This window comes from Hakea prostrata, chromosome 5 (assembly GCF_041222555.1).
Source record: "Hakea prostrata isolate BN-2017 chromosome 5, UWA_Hpros_2, whole genome shotgun sequence".
In the NCBI taxonomy this organism is placed as follows: Eukaryota; Viridiplantae; Streptophyta; class Magnoliopsida; order Proteales; family Proteaceae; genus Hakea; species Hakea prostrata.
Window position 1 is genome coordinate 16,386,709 of NC_142604.1, and position 11,751 is coordinate 16,398,459.

The window sequence follows — 11,751 nt, forward strand, 5'->3', positions numbered from 1 at the left end:
ATTTTGATTCGCTATTTCATGGTGTTTTTTTTAACAAAATTCTATATTTCAATTAGACCATTTGAATACCTGGCAATTAAACCCATATAGCAACCAAATAGGACCCGAGGAAACTTTATCTTTTGGGGGATGGATTGGAGTGGAGGGTGGGGAAGTAAAGACACTAAATCATTCATCAAGATTTTGAAATCAGGCCAGTCACTATCCCCCCCCCCCCCCCCCATCTTTTTAACAAGCACACATCGCAATTCCTACAACCATTCTATGCTATGGGACATGTAAGGACAATAGGTGTACCAATCACCTCATGAGGCCCCAACCCATATAGGTCATTTCTATAGAAGAACCATGTTTAGTTCATCGGATGACTCAGGGTCGTTTACCCTATGTGGTCAAGACAAGATAAGACATGCACTGCTCAAAGACAATATTGAATCAGTATTCAGTAATCAATCTAGTGGAATTTCATGCACAAGGATGAGCTTTTGATGATCTTCCCATGCCCTGACATGGTGTAAAGCTTCTAAATCTAACATACACTTCCTGTCTCACTCTTTATCTAAAACCAAAGATCAGTACTTCCAAAAACATTTATATATAAGCAAGGTGGCGAAATCATCAGCTTATTCTTGAGAGCAGAATTTTTACATTCACTAATTTAAGATCAGTCTCATAATAGCTTCCTTAAATAAACTTGAATCTAAGATTTTTCAAAATAACCATGTCAAACAACAGGAGCCAATCTGATGCACCAACTCACCTGTTGGGTATCCTAAGAATTGAAAAAGGAAAAGGCTGAAAATATTCAACTCTTGATTCAGGAGTTCTGATGCAGTTAAGCACCATGGTAGTTCAGACGTAGTTTTGCACCAGTAGATTCACAGTGACGAAGTTAAATGGTGGAGAACAACATATCCCGACAGGACTGGCTTCTTTCGCTCTTTTACTTGTGTCTGGTATAAAACCCTGCATATTCCAGCTCAAACATTAGTCCTTCAATAACCAACACCCAGGGAAAGTACAAAAAAGAACGAAAGAGTACTTGAGCTTCCCAGGTATTTATGGTTATAGGTATAAGATAAAGCATGTTATAAGATAAAGCATGGCACCTTGTTCCATCAAGCCACATTTCTGTAATCAAGGTCTCGCCAGGGTACACATGTAAAAGAAAACGGCCGACTATGCTCTTCACTTTCGTTGTTTCTCCATTGCAAATACATTTGATGATTGCCCTAACTGCAAACCCAAGGGTGCACAAACCATGCAGTATTGGACGAGAAAACCTGCAAAAATAATGAAAGAAACTTATCTGGGTATTAATCACCATCCAATTCTTCCATCAAATGTTCAAGTATATGGAAATGAGGCTCAACAACGTAAGTAGCATGCAGGATCCAAGAGTCCAATTTTGAAGAGAACAGATAGAGAAGTTCATAGTCCAGACGGGTCTCCAGTATTTATTTCTAAAATAGTAAGTTCAAAGGAAACAATTCATCAGTCTCTTCTTTTATGTATTTATTTCTCTATTGCTTCCATCCCTCAAGCCCCCCAAAAAAAAACTTTTTTTTTAAAAAATTCTTGCTTAGACATGAATAAATATATATTATCTTGGTAGATATCAATGTATGAGCCGATAGATGGTCAATGAAATAAAATAAAAATTATAATTTTGTACTTAAAATATGACATCACCCCAGAAAGAGCATTCACATTCTAAATTTTATAAACCATAATACGCTGTTGCTAGAACATCCTCTAACCAAAGGGAAACACGTAACATAATAATAGTATAGAAAAACGAAAAGCGCATGCAAAACATATCATAAGCAAAATTTTATGTTCAAACCACGGTATGATCTTAAAAGGGACACAAAGAAAAGAATAATAGAAATTATTTCCAAGTATGATGCTTTACTAACCCGGCAATTCCAGCAATCTTAGGGTCTGAATGCAAAGGATTATAGTCACCCGAAAGTCTGTAAAGTAATGCCTGCATAATATCACATGGAAAGCTTCATAATTTTATTCTTTTCTTTTGGACCCAATAGCAATAAACTGGAAACAACATGCATTTCAATGTCAAGAAGGTAGGGAGAAGCATTTCTGAGAATGATCACAAGACAAATAATTGGAATAGAGCTTAGCACCAAAGAGCTAACAAAAGATCCAACAAGCAAATAAGAATTTGTTTTCTTTTTTCCCCTTTTTTCTGAAACCTCCAAAACAAACCATTCAATATGAAAGTTAAACTGAAGAAAAAAAAAAGGACTTCATATTTTAGATTTAAATAATGAATACTTTTGTGTTAAAATTGAGAAAACCTTGTTGTAATTGAAGTTGGAAGTAAACAATTGTTATTTGACTTTTGACTCTAGCATAACACACTTCATTCGATGATGTGCCATTTGTTTTGATGTAAAATTTTAGTTATTCTGAACACCAAAGTAACACAAATCCAAATAAAAAATACCGCTATTAGAAACAATGATTTAATGTGATTCATACACTAACAAAATGAGCTGGCTCCAAGGGTGCAGCTGAAGATGTTAAACTATGTAATGGAAGAAAGTTACAATAGAGATCTCTCAAGAACACCCAAAATGGCACCACAACCTCACCCAAAATCCCAAGCCCAAAAGAGGCATATCTACAGCACCAGCAACAAACCCGTGTGTTGTCCCTGTCCGGGCTTGAGGTGAACCACTGCTCTCTCCATGGTAATCTCAGGAACCTACAATTCAAGTATTCAACCTTATCCAATTTCCATTTCATCAGGTAAACACTGAATTCATTTCTGAATTCATTGATGTTGTGTTGTTCTCTCCAAGTGTAGAACGAGGGAAACTAATTTTGAATCAAGGGTCGACAGTTGCCCTTTGAATTCCCTAATAGTAGTCGCTACGTCTTCTGGCTCTTTCCTTTATTCTGCTCTCTACCAATTCCCCTGGATTAGACATGCTAATGATAACAGTTGATAAGAACCCTCTATTCGATCAAACAAAATATGAAAGATAACTCTGATTTTGATGATGGCACTCACCCCCTACAGCACTACCTATAGCAGAAGCTGCCCTAAACTCTCCACAAACAGAACCGATACCCTCATTCAACAACTCCCCCCCTTTTTATCCCCCACAATGGCACTCGGTTATGGTTAACTCCCACCCTCTCTTTCCTCCATGTGTCCTGCTCCCCAGGGGCCTACCAGAGTCCAATCAAACTGAGTAGGTTGTTAGGTTGGCCCACAACAGGGCAGGGGTGTGGTTTAGCAAAATAGCTTAACAGTGATATAGGAAGAGTGTTAACACAAAAAGAGGGGAAACCAATTAAGCCACAGCAACGACAAAATCAGATTTCCAATATTATTCAAGTCCTCTTAATTATTGGTTACATCACGTATTTAAATACTTGTAACAAAAGTTAGCCCTTCCCAAAGGAACCAAACTCAATGAATGAAGTAGATTTTTGAATCAAACACAATAACCTTATGTAATATGACTACATCAACATAATAAAGGATAAAAGAAAATGACCTAAACATTTCTGTGTAACAGCATCATATGCAATGGTTCACATGTTCTCAAACTATTGAGGTTGGCCTGCAATTCTACGTAAAGGCAGTCCAAGATGATCCCAAACTGGAATCGACGTTTCTCCCTTTGATTCTTTCTCCACATGGAGTCACCAAGAAATTTTTGAAAAGGAAAAAGAACTACATTTTTATATTATACAGATCAATCAGATCAATCACAATTATCAACGACAATATACACATGAAAACTTGACAGTCTCATAGATCTTATGTTTGAATACACAAAAATATCTGAGCATGAAGGAGTTGCTATCAAAATAATCATTTCCTCTATCATGTTCAGCAAGAAAAAGGTACATGCCTGTGATTGTTGGGTACACTCCTCATAAACAGCAACAGGTTGACTCTTTGGAATCTTAAAAGGTGAAATCTGGTTGGCAGGATAATTTGAGAATGAATACGGAGATGCTGGATCTGAGAAACCACCCGCACCCCTCAAGTAGACTGTCGACCTGCATAGTTATTTTCTGAATAATTCTAAATGATTTGCTAATGCAAAGGAAAATCTACAAAGTGTACTAACCGGTTAACGCAAAGTAGTTCACCAGACTCTTTCTCGTAAGTTGCAGTTTCCAACTCAATAACAGTTGCTTTACCTGGAAAGACAAAGAGATCACCGTTCAAAAGAAAGCTGCATGGCTGTACTAAGTAGGGATAATGAAAATTATACTCGCATTTTTTTGTTTCTTAGATCACCACTGTCATTTTCTTTTTCTTTCTCTCATTTTTCATAACTCTAGCTACAATTCATGAAAACAAAGTTACAAAGGCATCACATAGCATCCAAACTCCTTGATTGCTTTGGGCACCTTGGTTTTTTCACCCTCTTCAACACCATGGTTGCCTTCAACATTGATAACAGACTGAATATTGTACCAAGGAAGGATGTGTAATTAAATTTAAACTCAGGGGAGGTTCGTGTATTTTACAGTTTACCCCTTATTACAATTACAGTAATTTTTTACATTGGAAACATATAAGGACTAGCCAATGCTTGAGAAGAGAGCAGAGGCAATCTATAGGAACCAACTCAGAATGACAACTAAACCATATACCCACATCCACCAACCACCCAAAAAAAATCTAATGTTTCTTTTTCAGTTATTTTTGGAATCTGCCAAACAATTCTAGCAGATGTGCTACCTTCTGATCCATCCCATATCAGTCTACAGTTCTACTACAAAGTCTAGCAAAAATCGGTTATTTTTTTTGTTTTTTCTGATAAAGTGGAAAATCAACCACTAGCATCGTAAGATTCATATTTTATTTTTGTCAAATCAACTCAAGAATTTTTACCAACATTCTTTTCCTGGTCACACAAATGAAAAGAAGGGGGTGGAAGAGAGAGAGACCTTTGTCATGCAACCCAGCAACTGCTACTTTATTTTGTACCTAACCAACATTAAAGCATAAAGTTACACTCCCAGCTATAAAAACCAAAGGATGCGATGAGGGATAAGAAAATAAAAAAGAAGTGAGAGTATGGACTCTCAAATTTCACAACCCATCAACCAAACTAATATGCAAATATCAACTTAAAACAAGTGTAGACGCTGAATTTTTTGATTAGAGCTTGACCAGAAACAATTAAAAACAAAATTTCCTTGCCACAACAATAAATAAATCTCAGGCATGTTCAATATAGAATGTTGAGAATTGTGATCACAATTTCCACTGGACTATCTATTCAAAAGTTAGATTTGGACATCCATAAAATGATTGGATAAGACATTGGGAATTATAATAAAAGATTCATCATATTTCCAGATGATCTGAGTAGATGACAGCCAGGGAGACAAATAATTAAATGGAAGATTCCTCCCCCCCCCCCCCCCTTTCTTTTTCTTCCACCAGGAACTCTGATGCATTAAAAGAAGATCTTATTTAGATAAAAGTTTGATAGGACCAGAACATAACCAACTAAAAGTATCTATAAAAAAGGCAACTATTCATGGGTACAACTCACAAGTCCTCTACAGGAAAAGGTATCAACTGATTTCTAATTTTGGTAAATGGAATAAAGATAATCACCATACAGTGTCAAATGCATATGATTGGGTCAATGGTAGATGGCACTTCAAGAAAGGAGGAAAAACAAAAAAAGAATTTTTAGTCCAAGCTTGACTGCTTCCCATTACCTTGGTGAGATTGAATGGTGGTTATCACCATCATCTTTTTTATGCATAATAAAATCATATCAATCCAATAACTAATTCAACATCATGTGAACTTAAAGAGTAGAAAAAGAATATCAACCTGAGCCAGCTCAAGGTTTTATGACAATAATAAATGGACATAATTTTTGTTAATTCAGAAAGATAATTTTTCCATGTAAAATTATATGCTATAATAAATTGTGTACTTTTCTCAAATATGCAACTTTTTTTTCCTTTTTTCGCCGAGGATGAGATTTGAACAAATAAAAAGGTGCCCACATAATTTTGTTGCGATAGCCTATGAGACGCTTGGAGAGCAAGTCATGATGAGTTGGTATTCTAGAAACCAAGTCGTGGTTCCTTAATAGTGCAAGCTGTCTCAGAATAGAAAGTTCTGGCTTGGAGGAAAAGTAATTACAGATTTAGAAAGTATTGGGTGCACCACAGAATTTGAAAGTTACTAATTTCCTAAAAGCTTTAATTTCATATCTACTTTCCTTTTCAGAACTGGCTTTAGAATCTTAGGAAGTAAAATATTTTATTCTTGGAATGTACTCAGAATTAATGAGTGAGTAGGGCTGTAATCTGCATCTATAAATAAAGGTTTAGGGGTAAAGACGCAGACTATTCGAGCTAGTCTCTACCCCCTTGCATCTTCTCTTCAACCTCTTCTTTACCTTCTCTTTCCTCTTCTTCTTCAGCTTCTTTTCATCCAGTTTCTGGGCCTTTGCACCTCAGTGGAGGTTCTGGTTTGTTATATGGTATCAGAGCCATTCTACTAAGTTTGTGGTCACCTGAGTACCATCGTTTGGTGTTTTTTAGTGTAAACCGTGTGTGGCTGCAGCAGCCTTAAGCTGCAATTGTGGGTATAATGTTCACATGAACGAAATTTAAGAAGCCAAGTTGAAGTGAGCCAAAAATTATTTTCTTTGCGCAAAGGTAATGTATGCATTTATTCATGCCCAAGGAAAATCAAAGTACTTGAAAGAAGATTGTCCTGAGGTTGATTCAAAAGATATAACCACTATTTCCGCACATGAAACGTGGACTTGTGAAGTCGACATACTTTAGTAGAATTGTCATACTTACACATGCATGGGCTAATCTTTGTGATTAAGTATAAGTTTGACGGATCTATAGAGCGCCTTAGAGCGTAGCTGTTTGCAAAGGGGTATACTCAGACTTATGGTGTGGATTTTTTATTTATTTTTTTAGACTTTTCCCCCGTAGCATGTTTCAATTATGTGCATATTTTGTTGTCTTCGGCGGCTAATTTAGAATGGCTTCTTCATCAGTTGGATGTGAAAAATGTCTTTTTGTATGGAGACTTGGCTGAAGAAGTTTATATGGAGCAACCTCCTGGGTTTGTTGCTCGAGGGGGAATTCTACGAAAGTAAGTAAATTTAACAAGTCCATCTATGGGTTGAAACAGTCGCCATGAGCATGGTTTGAAAAGTTTAGTACAACACTGTCTAAAGTGGGATTTTTCCAATGTTATTCAGATCATTCTATCTTTATAAGAAAGACAACATCTAGAATTGTGTACTAATTGTTTACGTAGATGACATAATTGTTTATGAAAGTGATAATGTAGGCATTGAATGGGTAAAGAATTTTTTGAGTACAAAGTTCCAAATGAAAGACTTGGAGCATTTACATTATTTTCTTAGAGTTGAAATTTTTCGAAGCAATCACGGGATCAACCTTTCTCAGCAAAAGAATGTGCTGGATTTGCTGACTAAAACTGGTATGCTTGGGTATAAACCTGTTGATACACCCCGCATCTCAAACTCACCAAGGATGAAGGAGAGGATTTGGCGAATCCAAAGGTACAAACGGTTGGTAGGGTAGCTTACATATCTTACTGTAACTTGTCCAGACTTGTTATATGTTGTAGGTGTTGTTAGCCAATTCATGCACTCACCTAAGAAGCCTCACTGGGATGATGTGATGCATATCTTATAGTGTTTGAAGAAAGCTCTAGGAAAAGGGCTTGTGTACAAGAAAGATGCTTATTTAAAGTTGTGTGCTTATTCAGATGCAGATTGGGCAAGTTCACGAGACAATCAAAGGTCAACTTCTCGTTATTGTACTTCCTTAAGAGGGAATTTCGTTACTTGGAAGGGTAAGAAGCAAATCACAGTGGGTTGGTTCAGTGTTGAGGCTGAGTATCATGCTATGGCTTATATGGTGTCTGAAATTTTTTGGGTCAAGTCATCCCTAAAAGAAGTAGGGATTGAAATTAAAGAGCCAGTTGAGATGTTTTATGATAATCAAACAGCAATTTATATTGCTAGTAATCCAGTATTTCATGAGGACCAAACACATGGAAGTGGATTTGCATTTTGTGCAGGATGCAGTCATGAGAGGAGTTATAGCTACACCATATGTTGCTTTTGCTAAGTTGGAGACATCTTCGCTAAATCTTTACCTAGTCTAGCCTTTGTAGAAGGAAGCCGCAAGCAAGGAGTTGGTGATCAATACTCTCCAACTTAAGGGAGGGTGTTGCAATAGCCTATGAGATGCTTGGAGAGCAAGTCATGAAGAGCTAGTATTCTAGAAACCAATCCGTGGTTCCTTAGAGTGCAAGCTGTCTCAAAATAGAAAGTTCTTAGAGGAAAGTATCGGGTGCATTACAAAATTAGAAAGTTTTTAATTTCCTAATAGCACTAGTTTCATATTTTCTTTCCTTTTTGGGAACCGGCTTCAGACCTTAGGAAGTTAGTTTTTTTATTTTTGGAACGTACTCATAATTAGTGAGTAAGTAGGGCTGTAATCTTCATCTATTAATAAAGGTTTAAAAATCATAAAATAACTATGAATGCCTCATCTTGTTAGTTTTTCATGTTCAAATCAATATCCAATACTGGCACAACTTTGTGTTTGATAACTTCCAACAGAGATCTCTAAGTGCAACAGTGCAAATAATCTTCCAACCCCAAATGGTTCCAAGTTTGAATCATTGCACAGCATAGGAAGTTCTAATTCCTTTCAATCTGTGTCAAGTAGTCAATGAGATCAAATCCCCAAATACTAAAAATTGACAATGAATGTGCAAGTGCAAAGCCAAACAATTGTTAATAACCCATTCAGTGACCACCATTCAAATTTTTTGGGCAGAAGTCTTACACAACCACTTGTAGGCAATGGCTTGTGGATTTCTATGTATTGTTGCCCATGCAGCAGAAGACGTGGATCATATCTGGCAAAGGAGAAAACAATCAGTTTGTACCTAAGATCATAAGATTGTTGTGAATACCATAAAATTTGCTAAGAATGTAGATGCATGGTATAGAAGTATAAAAAAATGGAAGACAACAATCACATTAATAGGTAAACAAAATGTGATTTTACATCCTTCTCAACCATTGACTATAATAACGACTCACTGTATCCCTGGAAGCTCTTCGATATTTATAGCTCCATAAGTAAATAGAGCAGCAAAAGTTGGCAAAACCTGCAAATTAGTAGCAGTTATGGTCAAACCATAGAACTAAAATTTCTGCAGGGAGCAGCTTTTGTTCATGTAAGGTAGGATGCCTAATATATTGGATTCCAGTATTATTATGATACACAACAAAAGTAAAATCTGTCTGACTTAAATTTAGCCAAAGAATTGCAATATAATTTTGAAATAGGCTCCATCACTAGGTTCATACAACTGATCTGGTGGCTTTACCATTTTTCAAAAGCATTGAAATGTATAACAAGAAGGTAGGAAAAGAAATACTATGCTACAAACATGTTCAGTTGGAATTCAAGGATTGAAAGCGAACAAGAGATGAGACTAGGGCGCTGAAGAAGAAGAAAGGAGAGATGATGTTTAGAATGTTGTGTTAAAGAATTATCTTAACCAAACTTATTCCTTCACAAACAAGATGACGAATTACAGACACCTCCCTAAAAGGTCAAAGGTAGCGAGAGAGAGAGAGAGAGAGAGAGAGAGAGAGAGAGAGAGACCATAAGTCAACTAAACAATGAACTAGTTCCTATAGTACCCTGATTTCATAAACTTTAACATGTTCAGCATCAAATGATTGCATAAAAAACAATCAAAAAGGAACTCACAAGACCTGGATGAATGGCTGCCCATCTTCATGGTAAACATATTTCAGCTCTTTCTCATCCACAGCATCACTTACACATGCACCAATGCCAAGAGAATAGAGTGCTACATCTCTGCTTACAGAAGAAAAATCATCCGCACAACAGGTACATAGTTAAGTGCACTATCATAGGATGCAAAGAGCTCATCCTTCCAAACAATAAAAGATATATCAGCTAAGTTTCTTGAAGGTTGTACCTTTCATTATAGGTGAATGTTGTCTTCAATGCATTCGTTCATGCCACAAAAATGAAAAAGAAAATTCGTAATAAATAAGTGAAACTACTAGGAGCAAACTACTTTCTAAGGAATTAATCAATCCAACAAGAAGGACCAGGACCATTTTTAAAATGTTTTCAGATGCAAATAAAACATTGGCACATAACAGGAATTTGGTTAGTTCAAATCATGTTCTAACCATATATACATAATAATATTACTGGAGATATAAAAATAAACCGTACCCAACCTAAAGCAATACATGGAAAAGTCAATATGATAATGAAGAACTTTCACTTAGGTTCTCTTGTCCTCTGTCGAAGACATAAAAAATGGATATGACATCACAGGCAATGAATTTCCATTGGATTTGCATGACAATCAACGTTTATCTCAATTGCACACAACCCTCATAACAAAGCTGCCCGTTTCTTTGAAAGATAATTGGGTCATTCTTCAATGGCATATCAATATCATGTTGCAAGCAGCGAATGCTCCAAGCTTTAGCTTTGAAAAGTTCATTTTAATAATGGAGATTTTAACGATGATGCAAAATAGGATGCACCGCACGTATAGTCAGTCACTTAATTTACTAGGAAACTATCAAATCCGCATCCATGAGTGATTGTTCATTCATTTATCGAACAAAATTTTCACAGGGCAGATTGCCTGCTGACCGGGGGGGAAATCATCAATCAGTAGATCCGGTAAATTTAGAGAACGGGTTTTTCTAGGGCACTCGGATTCTCACCAGTTTGCTGTGAGAACTAGACATGTATCATACAATTAATCCATGAAAACTTCGGATTAGAGGAATATTATCATCCACTTCGATAACGTAAACCATTCAAAAACGCAAATTCTAACCTCAGGGAATTTGTGAGAGATGACCAGCTCAGGATCGAAATTACTTGAACTCCGCGCCATAAAAGCTTCCGATATTGTGACTTTCACAGGTCCAGAGAAATCGGCGCAGCAGCGAACTCACTATTTTCTTTACGTCAAACGCAGAACAAACATAAAGGGAGCTCGTGGTTGGATGGCACAAGAGACCAACACGTAAAGAAGGAAACTAGTTAACGCTAATGGGAATGCCAAAACCACCAAAGAAGAAGGCAACAAGTAGAGGACACTGAAATTATTCAAATGGGACGCCAACCAGGCGATCGAGAAGTATACTCCTAAGGTTTTTTATATTTTCATTTATTTATTTATTTATTCAACGAAAATACTAGGTTTGGATAATCACATTAACTTTGATTTTATTACTACTTGATCTCTCATGTACTTTCATTTAAAATTAAAATAAATAAAATTTAGAATAAAAATTGACATTTAATCTATTTTTATAAATAGGAATAGCATTGTCTTTTATTTTCTTAATTTCAATAAAAAACAAATAAACATTACATATTCAAACTTAAGTTATAATGAAAAAGAATAAACAATAATTTTGTAAGAAATATATTTTATTAATAATAAAATCAAAGTAAAAGAACAACAATAATTATCCCTTTTCTTTTCTATCCGACACCGCTATAGATTCATATCTCTCCACCCAGACAGGTTATTCCCCAATACTCCCATTTCTAATTCTCTCCACCCACCCTATTCATACGATCATATACCTACACTGAGATGTATAGGACCCACATAACAGGGCAAGATAGGCTGGTTAA

At 36.1% G+C, this 11,751-nt stretch overlaps 1 protein-coding gene across 2 annotated transcripts; it reads right to left on the reverse strand.

The window, feature by feature from the left end:
* Window positions 1-251: 251 nt before the first annotated feature.
* On the reverse strand, window positions 252-11,239 carry LOC149015450 (enoyl-CoA hydratase 2, peroxisomal-like). Of its 2 annotated transcripts, XM_089155548.1 has the most exons (11): window positions 10,940-11,239; window positions 10,052-10,074; window positions 9,822-9,927; window positions 9,138-9,205; window positions 8,878-8,950; window positions 4,945-4,984; window positions 4,116-4,188; window positions 3,894-4,044; window positions 1,920-1,990; window positions 1,110-1,283; window positions 256-966 (listed from the first exon to the last, which is right to left on the reverse strand). In XM_089155548.1, exons 1-11 carry the CDS (start codon window positions 10,997-10,999, stop codon window positions 879-881), a joined length of 927 nt encoding a protein of 308 aa, XP_089011674.1. In that variant the 5' UTR covers window positions 11,000-11,239; the 3' UTR covers window positions 256-878. The 2 variants fall into 2 exon arrangements, with proteins under 2 accessions (XP_089011675.1, XP_089011674.1); XM_089155549.1 differs by lacking the exon at window positions 4,945-4,984 and having other exon boundaries at window positions 252-966; window positions 3,894-4,036.
* Between the last annotated feature and the right edge of the window lie 512 nt (window positions 11,240-11,751).

What these genes read in the sequence shown, in the direction of transcription:
- LOC149015450 (XM_089155548.1), bottom strand. Translation starts at nt 10,999, where the DNA reads ATGGCGCGGAGTTCAAGTAATTTCGATCCTGAGCTGGTCATCTCTCAC. An exon ending in TGCTGGGTTGCATGACAAAG is followed by an intron (nt 4,189 to 4,944) that starts GTCTCTCTCTCT and finishes TTGTCTTTCCAG; the next exon opens with GTAAAGCAACTGTTATTGAG. An exon ending in ATGTGGCTTGATGGAACAAG is followed by an intron (nt 967 to 1,109) that starts GTGCCATGCTTT and finishes TGGAATATGCAG; the next exon opens with GGTTTTATACCAGACACAAG.